Consider the following 16,674-nt stretch of genomic DNA (forward strand, 5'->3'; position numbering starts at 1 on the left):
CTCCCATGTGTCTATCTCTCTCCTCCTCAAAACAAGGGAGAGAGGTCTCTTTTCATATGGAGAGGAGAGAGATAGACTCATGGACAATGAACTTTCTTGCTTGTATTAAATAAGCAATTGTGACTTTAAATTTTATTCATTGACAGTTTGGCCGAGTGGTCTAAGGCGCCAGATTTAGGCTCTGGTCCGAAAGGGCGTGGGTTCAAATCCCACAGCTGTCAAAAAATAACTTTTTTTTTAATTTTTTATAGGACTGATTGGATGCGGTTTTATCTGTGGCCCGTTCAAAAACCCATACAGATACTGGGTGAAAACTGTATGGGATATCTGATTTGATCTTATGTTTTGTTCTTTTAAAACGAACCGGTTGGGCACACTTTTAAGCTTTGTTTGACTGCAAAAAAAAATATTAAAAGAAGGGAAATGAAAATTTTAAGTATGATTGTGCAAAAGTATTTTAAACGAGAGTAGAGAGTATCGATAATTGTAAGCATAACTGAGCACCCTCTTTCTATAGCTCTCTCTTCATCATATGAAATGATCTCACTGCCCTTCCATATACGAAATCATTCTGTCACGCATCATCAGTTTGCTCTTCTATGCCACTTACTCAAAGAAAGCTCTCCCCAAAATTGATTGTAACCTAAAGAGACATCATTGATGGTTTGGAGGAAAAACTTTCCCATAGTGTTAGAATACTATTTCCCTTTCTTTATTATATTTTCTTTCATAGTCTGACCATGTGGGATGCATATGGATGATTCTATTATTCTCTCTACCATTGGTGTGATGTACAGATTCCTCCCCATACCATCGTGTGAAACGGATCTTTATCCCCTCAATTTACCTGGCCGTCAATTTCCTTAATTTTATTTAATAAGGGATACGAAAATGACCACCCTACCCCCTGCCTGACCGCACTGCCCGGGTGGATCCACCTCCCCCTATTAGATGGAATTGAGGAAATTAACGGGGAGGCAAATTGAGGAGATAATTTTCCGTGTGAAACCCCCTCTGGCCCTCTCCCTATTTTATTCTTTCAAAGGACTGGTAAATGGGGCTTTTATCTTTTGCCCAGCAGCCCATTAAGCTGGTTGTGGGCTGTGGACTATGGGCTTGGAGCATACAGTCCAGTCTGGTAAGTAGAAAGAGGCCAAACCGTGGCATCAAAATATTGTATATGATGTATGATGTATGATGTATGATGTATGATGTATGATGAGGATTGGATATATGATTGATTAATTGAAGCAAAGGTGGGGTCCACATGTAGTGATATGAGGAATGGATGACTACCTTCTACTCTCATTACAAGATAACAATATTTAATTAAAGAACCACATTAAAATAAAAAATAAAAAAACATTATATTAAAGAAATTTAAAATTAGGAATGTAAGAGTGATGGGGACATTTTAGTTGAAGATTGAATAGATATATTATTTTAAAATCATAAAATCAAATCAATCTCTATCACATCAAACGTTCCATTGATTTTCTTGTGATTGTTGGGATCTCAATATCTCATCAGGTTCACCATCACCCATAATATATTATTCTAATAAGACAAAATAACAATAATAATCATAGTAATAATAATTTATATCTATATTTATGTATTGTTATGTGGCAAAGTGAGCATTATACTCACTCGGCATAGTGAAGTTTTAAAGGCAATCATTTTCTTTTTGAATTTAACACTTAGAAGGTACAAAAGAAACATCTTTTGTTTTTTTTGTTCAAAATTTTCTGCTTTACAAATCTAGGGAACCTCTTAATAAGATTCAAACCACAAAGAAATTAGGCTCCCATTGAGTATTTAGAACGCAGCTTTCAGATATGTTGGTTGTAATGATATTTTTAAATGAGTATTCAAGGTAAATCAATCTGAGAACATCACCAATTCATGTCAAATTCAATTCATTAACAAAGTCCACTAAGACACATTTTCGTTGCAATGATATTTTAGAGTGATTATCAGAACCTTCTCTCCCTTCATGAATTTGACACCCAAACTGAGATTTAAAAAAAAAAAAAAAACCTCAATAAGGAGTCCTAATATTTTAGAGTGCTTAACCCATTTCTTAAACAAATCAGAACATTCATAATCTCGGTTGTCTACCTAGTTTCTATTTAGTTAACCAACGGTTTCCGGTTTTGAACTTAACCGAATTGGTAATAGAACCTATAAAATCAAAAGCACGTCGTTTATTTACAATGTGGTTTGGTTTGATCGTAAACGGTTGGTTCCGATTCCAACAATTGGTTTCGGTTTCGTTTTGATACCCTTAAATTGTGTTGCCTCCTTATGTTCGGTTCTAAGCCTTCTCCACCCCACTATGAGTGTATTCTGGTTAGGGGTGTCCAAAGTCGTCCCAAACCGATGAAATCGAACCAAATCTATCGAAATCAGTCAGTATCAAGTTTGATATAAGTTTATTGTATCATGTTTTAGAATAGAGCTTTGCGACACCACATCCAAGCTAGATCGCACCAAAATCAATCTTAGAAAACTGAACTGAAACCAAACCCAAACCAATAAGAAATTAATATTAGACCGAAATTCATTAAAAACACACACACACACACACATTTTTTCATACTTAGGAATATATTTTCATGGTGTAACTGAACATGAACCAATATCGAACCAAATCGATGCATCTTTATTGGATCATGTTTTGGACACACTCATTCTCACCCCGAAACTGATGAAATCGACCGATTTGACATCCCTAATTGTGGTATATGATGGTGCATGTTCTATTGCGGATTGGAATCGGCTGTTTCGACTCGGAATCAACCGAGGCCAATACCAATTAACCCGAATTCTTCGTTCAACGAGTCCGATCAAGTTAAGCCGAGTTCGATTGATTCTGATCAATTTCCGATCGAGTCTGGCCGACTCGAATCGATCCGACTGCACAATAGTCTATCAACAAACTCTTTAATGTTCCTATCTGAGCTTCCATCTTCATCTACTGCCTCCTTAGCCAGTTCCTTCCACTTCATAGCATTCCTCCTAATCTCTATCCCTCTTTCCCCCTCCATTACTTCCCTTGTGCATCTCTCTATCTCTTCCCTTCTAGCAATACCCTTCTCATCCACCCCAGCCCTCACTCCCACTTCCCAAACATCAGCAGTTAGCTTGGCATTAGTGGTTTGGTCAATCCATTGTGGCACTGCCACCACGGGCACTCCCAAGCTTAAAGACTCTATGGTTGAGTTCCACCCACAGTGTGTCATGAAGCAGCCCACAGCTCCATGAGCCAGCACTTCCAATTGAGGACACCAGGGCACCATAAACCCTTTCTCTGCTATCTCCTCTGCAAACCCATTTGGGAGCTTCTTGTTCTCTGATTCCCTCACTACCCACAAGAAATGGTAATTGCTTTCCTTCAGCCCAAATGCCAATTCCTCCATTTGTTCTTTTTTGAGCTCAGCTATGGTACCGAAGGATACATAGATGACAGACCCAGTTTCTCTATTGTTCAGCCAGTTCATGATGGAGTCTTCACTTGGTTTGAATAGATTGAAACCATAATCTGTGTCTCCTTCAATCCGCTTGTCTGAGTACATAGATGGCACGGTTGGTCCTATTGTCTTGATTGGCCATTGCTTCACCATCCAATTCAATACCTGATTGAAATATAGTAACATCAATCCCCAAATTCAAGATCCCAGTAAAGAACTAAATTCTTAGTTGTGTTTAAAGACACAGAATCATATAACTTCCTTGCATTTGAAAATCCCAAAACTAATGAGAGAATAATTACCAAATTCAAGAGCTAGAGAAACTAAAACAGAGACCCACCTTGCTCTAACTTGTCAAATGTGTAACAGAGTTCAGCTACCAAATCCAAGTGAATCTAATAAAGAATTAACAGAGACCCACCTGGTCCTCTAACTTGTCAAATGTGTTGAAGAGGATGAAATCTGCCTCTTCAAGGTTAGAGAATTGGATCAACATGATGGGCAGCAATGATGGGTAAGATTCCAAATCAGAAACAAAGGATGGCAGATCATTTATTTGAAGCAGGGGAAGTCCATCAATGGACACAGTAGGTCCTGGCACAGGAAGACTCAGAAGGCCATGTTTCACATGGTAATAGATAGAATTCACAGCACAAGACTGAGTGAAGAATGAAGCTCCAGCTATGCCAAGCTTTTTGGCTACATCAAGAGCCCAAGGCAGAGTGGAATCATAGACAAGGCACTTAACAGGAATCCTCTGTTTCTTGATGAGTTCAAACAAGGTCTCTGAGCCGACGGCTTTGAACCGATCGTTGTAGGCTTCGACACTTGCTGCTTCGGCCATGCCACCTTTGTCGAAGCCATCGGAGATGGGTTCGACTGTGACAGTGGTTTGGGTTTGAGTTTGGAAGGTGGAGTGGTTAAGAAGGAAGTGGGTGGTGGCAAGAGTGACTTTGAGGCCTTTGGAGAACAAGCGTTTGGAGAATTGTAGCATTGGGTTTATATGGCCTTGGACTGGGAAAGGGAAGACTATGACTTGGGCCTTCCATTCTTTCCCTTCCTTCTCCATTTTCTCTTTCTTAAGTTTAACCAGAACACAGAATACAGATAGAAGAACTTGTGATAGAGAACACAACTTGTAATGTCTACATTCCTTACTCCAATAATAGAATGGAGGTGTTTTATCTTTTATCTTCACAAAATAGTAAATGGGAGAGTGTTTGTCCGGGAGCATAGTCTACATCAGCAGAAAGCACCCCACGAGTGCCTTGGACAGGAATCATTTCAAGGGGGTAGAGAGGTCAATTCAAGAGAGGGGAGGAGAGAGAAAGAGAGAGGGGAGAGCTAGTGAGGCTACCCTCTCTCTATCTGTATCTTTTCTTCACATGAAATGACCTCGCTGTTCTTTCATATACGAAATCATTTTGTCATACAATCATTAGTGCATTCCTCTATGCCACTTGCTCAAAGAACCCTTTCCTCTACATTGATTAGGGGTGTCAATGGGCCGGTTCAGGGTTCAGGCTTTTTGGTTTCGATGTGACTTTTATAGAAATCGAAACCAAACCATTAAGAAATGTTCGGTTTCAATGCGGTTTCGGTTTCGGTGCGATTTGGTTTCGTGTCGGTTTCGATTTATGATAACGGGTTGATATCGGTTTGGTACCGACTTTATATAACTAGTAAGGTCCGATTAGTGCTAATTTTTCTTCTCTTTCTCTTTTAAGTACATAAAATATTTCAAATACAATGCATCTTTGTATCCTATGTCCTATGGCCTATGGATACAATTGATTGGGTAATCACTAACAAAGGATATGAGATAAAGTGAGAAACTATCACAACACATTTAGGGGGCAATGGGGCATTAGGCATTTACTGATTTACTCATTTATCGGGTTAGGCCGGTTCGGTTTGGGTTCGGACCTAACGGTTCGGACTACCGATGCACCGTCGGGCTAGCCCAAACCAAACCAAACCGTTTGCCTTTCTGGATCCACAAACTGAACCCGAACCATTAAGAGTTCGATCCGGTGTGGTCCGGGCTCGTTCGGGCTGGTTCGGGTCGATTTCATCGGTTCAAGTTGGGTATTGACACCCCTAATATTGATTGTAATCGTAAAAGACATCATTGATAATTTGGCTGAAAAACTTCCGAGAAACTATTTCCCTCTCATATGTGATTCTTTATTATTTTTCTTTCTCAGCTACTCTGACCATGTGAGATCCATATGAATGATTCAATTGTTCTCTCTACCATTGGTGTGATGTGCAGATTCTTCCCCACACTGTCGTGTGAAATCCCCTCCTTATTTATTCTTTAAAGGGGACTGGTGGATCATAGGGCCCAGCAGCATGTGTAGCAAAACCCAATAAGCTCGTTTCGAACTTGATTCACAAAGTTCACAAACCTTGTGACGTCTAATAAATAAAAAATTATAATTTTCCAATCTCAGTCATGAATTATTTTTGAAGCTTTTGTGTACCCACGGCCACGATAGAGTAGATAACATTGAAACTCTTGTTTGCTAAACAAGACATTTTACCATTAATCTAAGTGATTAGCATGTTGGGAAAATATATAACGTCCAAGGTTGAATAAAAGCGAGTAATAACTAATAAGCATGGAAAAGAAGAAAAAAAAATGGGTGGGGAGGGTGAATACAATAGGGGTAAATAGTTTTATGGCAAGAGATAGTTGTTTAGACCAACGCATGGGTCAATGAGAGCACACAAATGGGCTTCACCTTAGATACAAATTTTGATTTCATGGGAGGTACAATTCACATGCTCTTATGTCTAAGCGTAAGAGGCACATGACCAGGTTGCGTTCTTTCTCAATTTTAGGGAGAAGGTTCCTTGATGAGTGTGATAGGATGCACTACCATCTGTCTTTCTCTCTCCTCCTCACATGAAATGATCTCACTATCCTTCTATGTACGATACCATAAGAATGGAAAAGAAGAAAAAAAATGGTGGGGAGGGTGAGTACGATAGAGGTAAATAGTTTTAGGGCAAGAGATAGTTGTTTGGTCCTGTAGTGCCTAGACCAGTGCAGGGCCAATGAGAGCGCACGCGTGAGCATCAACGTGAATGTGATTTTTTATTTCATGGGTAGGGGGCAAAGTTCACGTGCTCTTCTGTTTGAGCATAGGAGCCACGCGACTAGGTTTTGTTCTTTTTCTCATAGTTTTAGGGAGAAGGTTCCCTGATGAGTGTTTGGGTAGGGTGCACTATCATACCTCTGTCTTTCTCTCTTCTCCTCACATGACATGATCTCACTGCCCTTCTATGTACGATACTGTTTTGTCGCATCTTATTGGTGTGCTCTCCTATACCCATTTGTTCAGGGAATCCTCTCTCATATTAATAATCTCTCTCTTGAAAAAAAAAACATTTTATCAACTTCAAGGAATATTTTTGTTTAAAATATAATATAATTTTTAGGCAAAAGGTTTTGTGCACAATTATGCACACAACCGCTGGATGGGGGATGAGGGTCTATATATGGTGCACCTCTCATCCAACGCTTGTGTGCATTGTTGTCACCATGCACGACCGTGCACAAATCCTCTTCCCTACTTTTTTTTTTATTCTGAAAAAGAAAAAAGGGAATATTTATTTGACAAAGCGATTATTGAATATACTAGACATGATCTAAATTAGTCACATGTCAAATTTCAGAGCCTAATTCAATCTCGAACCCCTTTCTTGTATCAAACATGAATTTAGGATACTTTGATTGCTACTATGCACAATTCCATAGTTCTAATCTTTCAAATCTCAAATTTTCACTTGGCAAACTTCTTTTAGCCTGAATTTTTACATTAGAACAAGTAATATTGGGGTCTATTTGTCCATAAAAGAATGTTAACAAGAACATATTCTATCAGTAATCAACCATTGAATAAATTATGGGAAAATATTCTTTGCACTGGGGCGTAGGATATGCCCAAACACATGGGGGGTGGGCAAAATGACTATCCCACTCCCCTAAATGTCCGAAATGGTAGATCAGTCTTGCCCTATGTGTCTGGGTGTAGCCTATGCCCCCATGCACTCCTAGGCAGAGAATATCGCCCTACAAATTATACATGAGAGAATGTAGAGTATACAACAAAGGAAAGGTTTTCCCACGCTGTCAATGGAAAAGAATTTGCACGCTACCACCAATTAGTAGTCTAAACAAAGGTATTTTCTTATGTAGATCTCACATTTTAAAAATAAATAAAGGGAGAAAGAACGTCACCCAGTCTTGTTAAACACACCGCCCCCTACGGCCTAACATAGAAGCGCGTGAAATGACCGCCACACCTCTAGTCATTTGCAGAGTTCATGGAAGGTGCAACGATCATTTCACACGCCCCAATGTAAAGGTGCAGAAGCAGCGTGTGTTACACGACCACATGGCATTCTTTCCCATAAATAAAATAACAATACATGTATGGGGTCTTATTTTTTATGAGAGAGCATGGGAAATAATAACTTGCTTTCCCCATATAACAATTAAGGATTTACATATTTATTATGATGATTTTGAGAAAACATTTGGGAAAAAGCACAACAATACCATAAAATCATTATCATGGTGTTTATTTAACTCTTAATATAAGAATAATTTCATGGACCATTGGGTCTAATCTCATAATGAATAAATTGACAGTTTTACAGGGTTTTTTTTCACCCCAAAAAAAAAAAAAATTGACAGTTAACTCACCATCATCCTTTTTTTGTTGGTAAAACTCATCAATTCACCATCATCCTTAATACATCGGTATCGGTCTCATAAAAAAGGGTAGAAGATCGTTGCCAAGCTGCATGGCTTCTATATAAGTGCGGGATCAATGAAAGCATGTACAGGGGCATCAATTTGAGTGAAAATTTTTTCAATTCAAGGGACAAGCAATCATTTCACACGGTCTTGACTAACTTGACAGATATTTTTTTCTTAAAAAAAAATCGATAAATTTACCCTTATTAAAAACCGTTCCATCAATACAATATCGATCAAGTATCGACCAAGACTGATACAGATCCGGTCAATCCAATACCGATATTTCAAACTATGTTCACCACCGCATCACTTCACCTTAAACAATAAAAGCCCTAACAAACTTTCTCGAAATGTCATAATTGTAGTAGAGGTGAGACTGTGAAAGAAGAAGGATTTAATGGAGCAAAAGTCTAGATTAAATTGTACGGCTTGCCAGTTAGATTTTCCATTAAAAATCATAAAAAGGAGGAGGATATTCTAGGTTGGAGGAAGTATTTCCATGCTTCACGCGTGGTTAAGCTCTGTGACAGAATTATCTTTTTCATTTCCTTCTTTCTTTATAATAATACCCACTTGGGTTCATCATATATTTATCTCTTCTAATATTTTTTTTTTGTTTTTGGGAGCACTAATATATCATTGGATTCCAAATCAATCAACCTTAGTAGATGGGAAACAAATTAGTTGTCACCCAACCTGAAATTTTAAGGTAAATTTATTGGGAGAGAAATAATGCTGCCTGGTTACATGGTCACTATGTCAGTGTCTGATTAGGAGTGCACACTCAGGCATCTAATCTGGGGTAGAGGCATCTTTTTGTGGCACCCCCAGTGTTGGGTGTAGGAAGACGTCAATCGACAGAGTTCTTTGTATGAAAAGAGAGTGTCAGGAAAAGAAAGACAAAAAAGATTAAAATTGTTTGAGAGAGATTTTTCCTTTATTATGCTAACTCTTATTTTCATTGTTTGTACTAAGTTTTAACTTAAAACAATTTCATTTAATGTAGGAAAATTTTTACAGAGAAAAAATTTCATGTAAAATGTCATTTGTATGAAAGATATTTACAACGAAACAGACAGGTCTCTATTGTAAGTTTTCTATTCACAAGGTTTATTCATTTGAATGTAAAATTAAATTTTAAGGTAAAAGATCGTTTAGCTAACTCATGCATCAATATGGGGGCCAATGAAAGCACATACATGGCATGGGCATCAATATGGATGAGATTTTTTTATTTTAAGGGGAGGGTGAACGGTACATTTGCGTACTCTTATATCTAGACTCTAGACTAGGATCTACACTGGCAACACTCTTTTCCCCTAAATTTTAAGAGAAACTTTAAAATTTAAAATTCATATTTAAGGTTTAATAATTTAAGATTAAGAGGTTTAGGTGACCGGATTTCATGGAGATTTCTACAATTTCATCATTTTCAGACAATGGGTTCCGTCCGTTAAGGTTGAGGGTGACAATCAGTTGGGCCCTACAATTAGTAAATTCTTTCAATAGAAAAAGAAGAAAAAAGAAAGGGTTGAAAGGGTTGTTCGAAACCCCACCTTATTAATTACTATTTATTCAATATCAACTATTTAATCTTATTTCCCAAAATGCCCTTTCATACTTTACTATTTATTCAATAAACCCATTACGCGTGATGAGTAATAAATTCGAACGTGAATAAAAAAAAACAAGGAAGATTTTACACTGTTTGAAGGTTTGGGATCCTTCTTTTAGGGTTCATTTCCCGCCTTTTCTTCTATCCGAATTGCAATCGGATCCGTTAAACCAAGGTTTTAAAACACACAATCAGGGATCAGACCGGTTTTTTTACAAAAAAAAACAAAACAAAATTTGGTTCAGATCGATTTCAAAAAACCCTAGAATCGGCTCTTAAATATGAAAACTCAATGATTCTAGGATTTTAAATCATAAATTGATCGTACTCAAAATCGGTTACAACCAATTTCGATTTGAATCATTTGATTTATCGATCCAATTCTTAATTCTTAAAATTATAGGTAGAACCAATTTAATCCCTTTTCTGAACTTGTTATGTGCTTAATTGGATTCGATATAGTGTATGAGTGTTAGATTAGACCAACCTGGTATGAGATAGGTTAAAGAGCTTGATTTAACACGTTCCATCAGCTATGAAGCTTTTGGTTTATCGATCAAATACCTAATAAAACCATGCATAAATAATGTGATGAACAACATGTCCACATAAGTTGAAAACCAATGAAACTACTTCGTGGCTGCATGGACCGAGTTTCCTTCCACCCATGGTGAATGCGATCCCATTCATCGTAGAGTGGGAGAAGGTGGAAATGGGTATCGAGAGGGTATTTTGGAACATTTTAAAACTCTAGGAGGGGTTTGTGAGGATCCAACTCCTCTCCAGGGAGCCCAGTACCTAGGGAGTGCCCAAGGGAGCATCCAACGGTTGGGCTCCATGGAGAGGAGCACAATGCGGTTTATGAACCCTAGGATAGTGGGTGAACCGTTCTCTATGGATGGAGGTAAACTTGATCTTTAATTATTAATTAAGAAAAGTAAGATGCAATTAATAAATCAGGTGGGCTGGTCGAGCCGTGGAAGGGATTGGCTGTCTTTAATAGAATGAATGAAGGGTTCATCGGTCTTTCGAGATAAAAGTTGGAGGTTGTGCCACATAGCAACTTCCAGTTAGGCAAAACCAACAAAAACAAAACAGATGGGCAGTTGCTGGCGGTGGGGGAGAAGTTGCCTTCTGCTTGATTCGACATTCCACCTCTGCAACTCTCTCTCTCTCTCTCTCTCCATCAATAGAGTCTCCCCTCATATATGATAATTAAAACCTTTTGGACTTTTCCAATTATAATATAACGGCGACGAAGAAGAAGAAGAAGAAGAAGAAGAAGCAGGAGAAGAAGAAGAATAAATCTATATTTCCTGAAAGAATATACGATTTGCAGTTACCCATTCTACCCCTAATGCTATCTGTCAAAATTCTTGGTGTCTTCTTCCAACCCCTTCTTCCCCTTTGTATATAAGCAGAAAGGATAGATTTCTGTTCTCTGTCTCCTTCCTTTACCCAAAGACTGGAGAATACAGAAACCTTTCCATTTTCTTTCATCATGGCGAATTGTTAAAGGTATTCTTTTTCTTTTTTTTCCCTTCTTGCTGTCTCTTATTTCCTTTTCTTATTCCTGTTTTTTAGTTTTTTTTTTTAATTTTTGGGTTCTGGGTTTCTGTTATTTTTTTCATTGCATTCGTGTTACTCTTCCATTTTGAGTTGCAGATATTGATAACCTTGTTTTTCCGTTGTTATTCGAGTCTTTACGCTCTTATTTCTTAAAATATTTGGTCTTTTTAATGTTCGATGAAATTCCTGTTCTTGATGTTAGCATTTGATTTGCCTATGAACTTGGTACCAGTTTATAGAGATCCCAGGATTGTTGAACCGAAACTTGTCATTCCTTGTTTTTCTGAATTGGGTCTAATCTTATCTATAGACTAGAGGTCCAAAACTGCAAAAATTTCACCATTTTGTGGTTACAATTAACGTTTCTAAATTCCCAGTGTGAGTTTTCAGAGCTGTGGTTAGGCATTATTTGAATCTGTTGTGACAATTTTCACATTATCGGAAAAAATTATTTGTTAATGGAGTGTTGAATTTGTGCTTTGCTTTCATAAGTTGGTATTCTTTTGCAGGTTATTATTTACTATAATTCAGAGTATTTATTGATTTATATCTACGATTAAGATGCCTGGCATCAATGGAGGAGAGGGGGTGGCGACTGACCTGATTGGCAATTCATCACCTTTTAAGGAAAAGGTAGCTCCCAATAGGTCCCCGAGGAGTCCTTTGAGTCCAGGAAGTCCTCGGAGTGAGGCTCTTGATCCCCATTTGGATGGTGCTGTTGACACCTCTATAGAGCAGTTGTATGAGAATATCTGTGAAATGCAGAGCTCCGATCAATCACCGTCAAGGCGTAGCTATGGATCTGATGGTGATGAATCAAGGATTGATTCAGAGCTGCACCATCTAGTTGGGGGAGATATGGGAGAGGCGGAGATAATGCAGGATGAGGAGAAGGAAAATGGTTCTGTGGAAAAGAAGTCTGGCAAGTTGGGTAATACCCAGTCGACCAGTCCCAAGTCTGCTAAATCTGCTTCTTCAGTAAAATCGAAGAAACCAACTAAATTGAATCCTAAGAGCAAAAAATCAAACAAGCCTCCTATTGACAAACGTGGTGATAACAATTCAGCAAAATCAAATACTGGAGTTGTTTCATTGAAGAAGCAGAGGGACTCTGCTTTGGAAGTGTCAAAATCACAGAAGGGAGCTGAGGATACATCTGAAGCAGGGTCAGAAAACCTAGAGCTTGGGCCTTTTCTTCTTCAACAGGCAAGGGAATTGTTCTCTTCTGGTGATAGTCCCCATAAAGCTCTTAAATTTGCTCTTAGAGCAGCGAAATCATTTGAGAAATGTCTGAATGACAAACCCAATTTAGATTTGGTTATGAGTTTGCATGTCATAGCAGCAATACACTGCAGCTTAGGCCAATATGGCCAAGCAATTCCTGTTCTTGAGCGCTCAATCAAAATTCCAGTCATGGAGGAGGGCCACGATCATGCCCTTGCTAAATTTGCCGGGCACATGCAACTGGGTGATACATATGCAATGGTAAGTCAGCTTCAGAATTCCTTAATGTGCTATAGAGCAGGTTTAGAGATTCAGAAGCAAGTCTTGGGTGAAGTGGATCCAAGGGTTGGTGAGACTTGTCGCTATTTGGCTGAAGCATATGTTCAAGCACTACAGTTTGATGAGGCCGAGAAGCTGTGTCAGATGGCTCTTGACATCCACAGGGAGAATGGTCAACCTGCTTCTCTTGAAGAGGCTGCAGACAGGAGGCTCATGGGGCTTATCTGTGAAACAAAACGTGACCATGAAGCAGCCCTTGAGCATCTTGTTTTGGCTAGCATGACCATGGTGGCCAATGGTCAAGAAGCAGAGGTGGCTTCTGTTGATTGCAGCATTGGAGATACCTATTTATCTTTGGCTCGGTATGATGAAGCTATTTTTTCCTATCAGAAAGCACTCACGATGTTCAAGTCCACCAAAGGAGAGAATCATCCAGCTGTTGCTTCAGTCTTTGTTCGCCTGGCTGATTTGCATTACAGGATAGGGAAAGTAAAAGAGTCTAAGTCTTACTGTGAGAATGCCCTACGGATTTATGGAAAGCCCATTCCAGGAATCCCCCGAGAGGAGATTGCTAGTGGTCTGACTGATGTTTCTGCTATCTATGAGTCTTTGAATGAGCCTGAGCAAGCACTCAAGTTGCTTCAGAAAGCTTTAAAGATGTATGCTGATGCCCCTGGTCAGCAAAGCACGATCGCAGGAATTGAGGCCCAGATGGGGGTCATGTATTATATGTTAGGGAATTACTCTGAGTCTTACACCTCTTTCAAGAATGCCGTTACAAAGCTCAGGGCAAGTGGAGAGAAGAAATCAGCTTTCTTCGGGATTGCCCTCAACCAAATGGGACTGGCATGCGTGCAGCGTTATGCAATAAATGAGGCTGCAGATCTGTTTGAAGAAGCAAGGAGTATTTTGGAACAAGAATATGGACCACACCATCCTGACACACTAGGAGTATACAGCAATCTTGCAGGAACTTATGATGCAATGGGCAGGTATGCAGTCTACTTCCTTCAATGATCCTTTATTATGTTCATTTGCTTTAAAAGCATGTTTTCATCTCCTCACTCTCTCGGACTAACTTCTACTTCATGATACTTTGGTTTTCTTTGCCTTTCCATAACCAATCTTTTTTTATCTCCTCTTTCATTTCCTTCCCTTCTTTCTAGTAAATGCAACGTCAGCCATTAAAGGAATAATTGTGTAGGCATGTCCACAGCCTTACCTCTCCTGATGAATAGAACTACAATAAGGAAAGTCACAAATCCGAGAAACAATTTGTGCTAGATGTAACAGTTTGTGGGGAAAAGCGAGTAAAATTCGAACTTTGAAATCTTTACTCAGGATACAAATTTTTGAGAACATATTTATTGTCAATCTATAAAGATTGAATTTATTCTTGCTTTATATATTTTGCATTTTATGTTTTATCATCATGCTTTATGCAGGTTGGATGATGCAATTGAGATTCTGGAATATGTTGTTGGGATGAGGGAGGAGAAGCTTGGGACAGCAAATCCTGATGTAGATGATGAGAAGAGAAGGCTGGCCGAGTTATTAAAAGAAGCAGGCAGGTTCCGGAATAGAAAATCCAGATCACTAGAAGCCCTCCTCGTAACCAACTCTCTTCCTATAAATGAAGATGGCATAATGGTATGATTATGCTGGTGATGTATGCAAGCATGTATGTAAAATAGAATATTTATATAAGGTATATGGATATAAAAAAAAAAGATTAGGTGATGGGTTTGTTGATTAGATTCTTGTTGGGGTGGTTTAATGGAATAACAGGAGAGGGGATTTTGGTTATATTTTTAATTATACCATTCTTTAGAGTCAATAGGTTGGTGTATTTGTATTCCATTGATTAAAGAACTGAGGGAATTTGTTGGTCACATTATCATTTGTATTCAATTATTTGAAGGAATATACAAGATTCCCTTTCATTGTATACCGAACTGCTCATTATGATATTACAAAATAAATGAAGTATTACACAGTATTTCTGTTAAGAGTTTGATGTGTTACTTGATAAATATTTGATTTTTTTGGAGCATTTAATGGAATTTCTTATTACATCAAGAAATGCTTAAAACTTGAATATTGGTGGCACCATCAAGGTACAGCAGCAGACAATACCAGTATAAATTCATCAGAATTATCAGGATTTTGGTGTTCATTGAATCTATCCCTAGGGAAAATAATTTTGATAGTCATAGACTCTTGGGAAGAGGAATAACAAATAATTTGGATATAATGGAAGCACTTTGATGTTGCTTTTACACATTTTACCTGGATTTTCAGCACCATAACCAGAACAAATCAAAAAAACTTAAATGAACACAGGGAAACTTGTGAATTATTATAAGACGATGCTGCAAAAGACTACAGATAATTAATGAGTTTTATCTTCCCTAAAAGTATATGACTCGGGTTATTTTGTGTGCGATAATGAGCTGAAATCTGAATCTCTATAACAGATTGAGGGATCGGAATCTTATCAGCTGTCTTGAGCAGTGGTTGACTGGCACCAATCCAGCTGATACTGACTGATACCACCAATCTTCCTCAAAGATCAGCCAGTATCAAGATTCAGGCATAATTGAAGAACCTGGGGAAGAAAATGTGTCTTTGGTCCAAGAAATCTGACCATGTAACTAGTTATTAGGGCCTCAAACTTATTTCCCTGTCCCATTGCCTTGGATCCAACAAGAAGAAGAAGAAGAATATAAGTAGCAGCAGTAGAGGCATATATTGGATGGTGTTCAATAGTAATCAAAGTGGACAGGTTCCAATAGCATTTGCTATTTTATTTTAAAATAGTTCCATCTCATGCAATTGACTTTTCACCAAATTGATTCATTGCTTTATTGTAGTAGTTGTTGCCTATAATGAACTTAGGTATAGCCACCCCATCCCAATCCTGTAAGATTCACATCATATGATTAATTTATAAAACTGTATCTTTGGTAGGACATGTTTGTTATATATGAGTTATTGCTCTCAAGTTATCTCTTCCATTCCCTTCTAATTCTTCAATAAATTATTACCCAAAAAGCAAAAAAGGTATAAAGCTTGCAATGGCTAGAGGGTTTAAGCTTCTTAATGGAACTTTACTGCAATTCAAGAGAATCTAATTGAGATTGATGCCATTTTTTCTCACTAGAACTTCCTTGGTAGAAAGAAGAAACTGAGAAGCCTACCAACTCATAATTCTGTAATCCTCCTCTTAGTCTTAAAACTCTTGCCAACACTGTTTTCGTCATCATTAAAGCACCCTGTTCATGTACTCTTGTTAATAATTTCCAGCTTATAACTGCAATTTTAATGCCACAGGATTCCGAGATAGATAATAGATAGGAATGAGGAGATTGAAGTTGAAGCATCTTTTTTTTTTCATCTTTTTAAAATAAGAAACGGGAACCTTCATTATTAATCAACAAAAAGAAACATTCATTATAATTCGAATTGAATACTTACAAGGACTTGGGCACCCTCTCCTTACTACCATGCAAGACGCAACCTTACCCCCACTTTGGGGAGGTTGTTTTCAATTTCCAACCTGCGACTACTAGGTATTTGAGCAACCTTATCATTGCAACGAGGTCCACCCTCTCCTTAATAACTAATTTTTTATTGATGTACGAAGCTACATTGGTGTCGTGGGAAAACCTCTCCCTTTGCCACCTTAGGCACATAAGGGGGAAAAAAGAGAAGGAAAAATGTTCAGGGAGGGGCAGCCG

The 16,674-nt window shown here is 38.2% G+C and overlaps 2 protein-coding genes and 1 non-coding gene across 4 annotated transcripts; 2 read left to right on the forward strand and 1 right to left on the reverse strand.

The window, feature by feature from the left end:
• The first annotated feature begins 141 nt into the window (after positions 1-141).
• TRNAL-UAG lies at positions 142-221 on the forward strand. Its single transcript has one exon. It is a non-coding gene; the product is annotated as a tRNA-Leu (tRNA).
• A 2,658-nt stretch (positions 222-2,879) lies between these two features.
• On the reverse strand, positions 2,880-4,568 carry LOC122672025 (mogroside IE synthase-like). Its single transcript, XM_043869533.1, has 2 exons — positions 3,895-4,568; positions 2,880-3,638 (listed from the first exon to the last, which is right to left on the reverse strand). The coding sequence occupies exons 1-2, from the start codon at positions 4,540-4,542 to the stop codon at positions 2,880-2,882; spliced, it is 1,407 nt and encodes a 468-aa protein (XP_043725468.1). The 5' UTR covers positions 4,543-4,568.
• A 6,592-nt stretch (positions 4,569-11,160) lies between these two features.
• On the forward strand, positions 11,161-14,884 carry LOC122671421 (protein KINESIN LIGHT CHAIN-RELATED 3-like). 2 transcript variants are annotated; one of them, XM_043868618.1, is made up of 3 exons: positions 11,161-11,380; positions 11,941-13,926; positions 14,380-14,884. In XM_043868618.1, the coding sequence occupies exons 2-3, from the start codon at positions 11,993-11,995 to the stop codon at positions 14,588-14,590; spliced, it is 2,145 nt and encodes a 714-aa protein (XP_043724553.1). In that variant the 5' UTR covers positions 11,161-11,380; positions 11,941-11,992; the 3' UTR covers positions 14,591-14,884. The 2 variants fall into 2 exon arrangements, with proteins under 2 accessions (XP_043724553.1, XP_043724552.1); XM_043868617.1 differs by lacking the exon at positions 11,161-11,380 and having other exon boundaries at positions 11,720-13,926.
• The last annotated feature ends 1,790 nt before the right edge of the window (positions 14,885-16,674 follow it).

This window comes from Telopea speciosissima, chromosome 8 (genome assembly GCF_018873765.1).
Source record: "Telopea speciosissima isolate NSW1024214 ecotype Mountain lineage chromosome 8, Tspe_v1, whole genome shotgun sequence".
Lineage (NCBI taxonomy): Eukaryota > Viridiplantae > Streptophyta > Magnoliopsida > Proteales > Proteaceae > Telopea > Telopea speciosissima.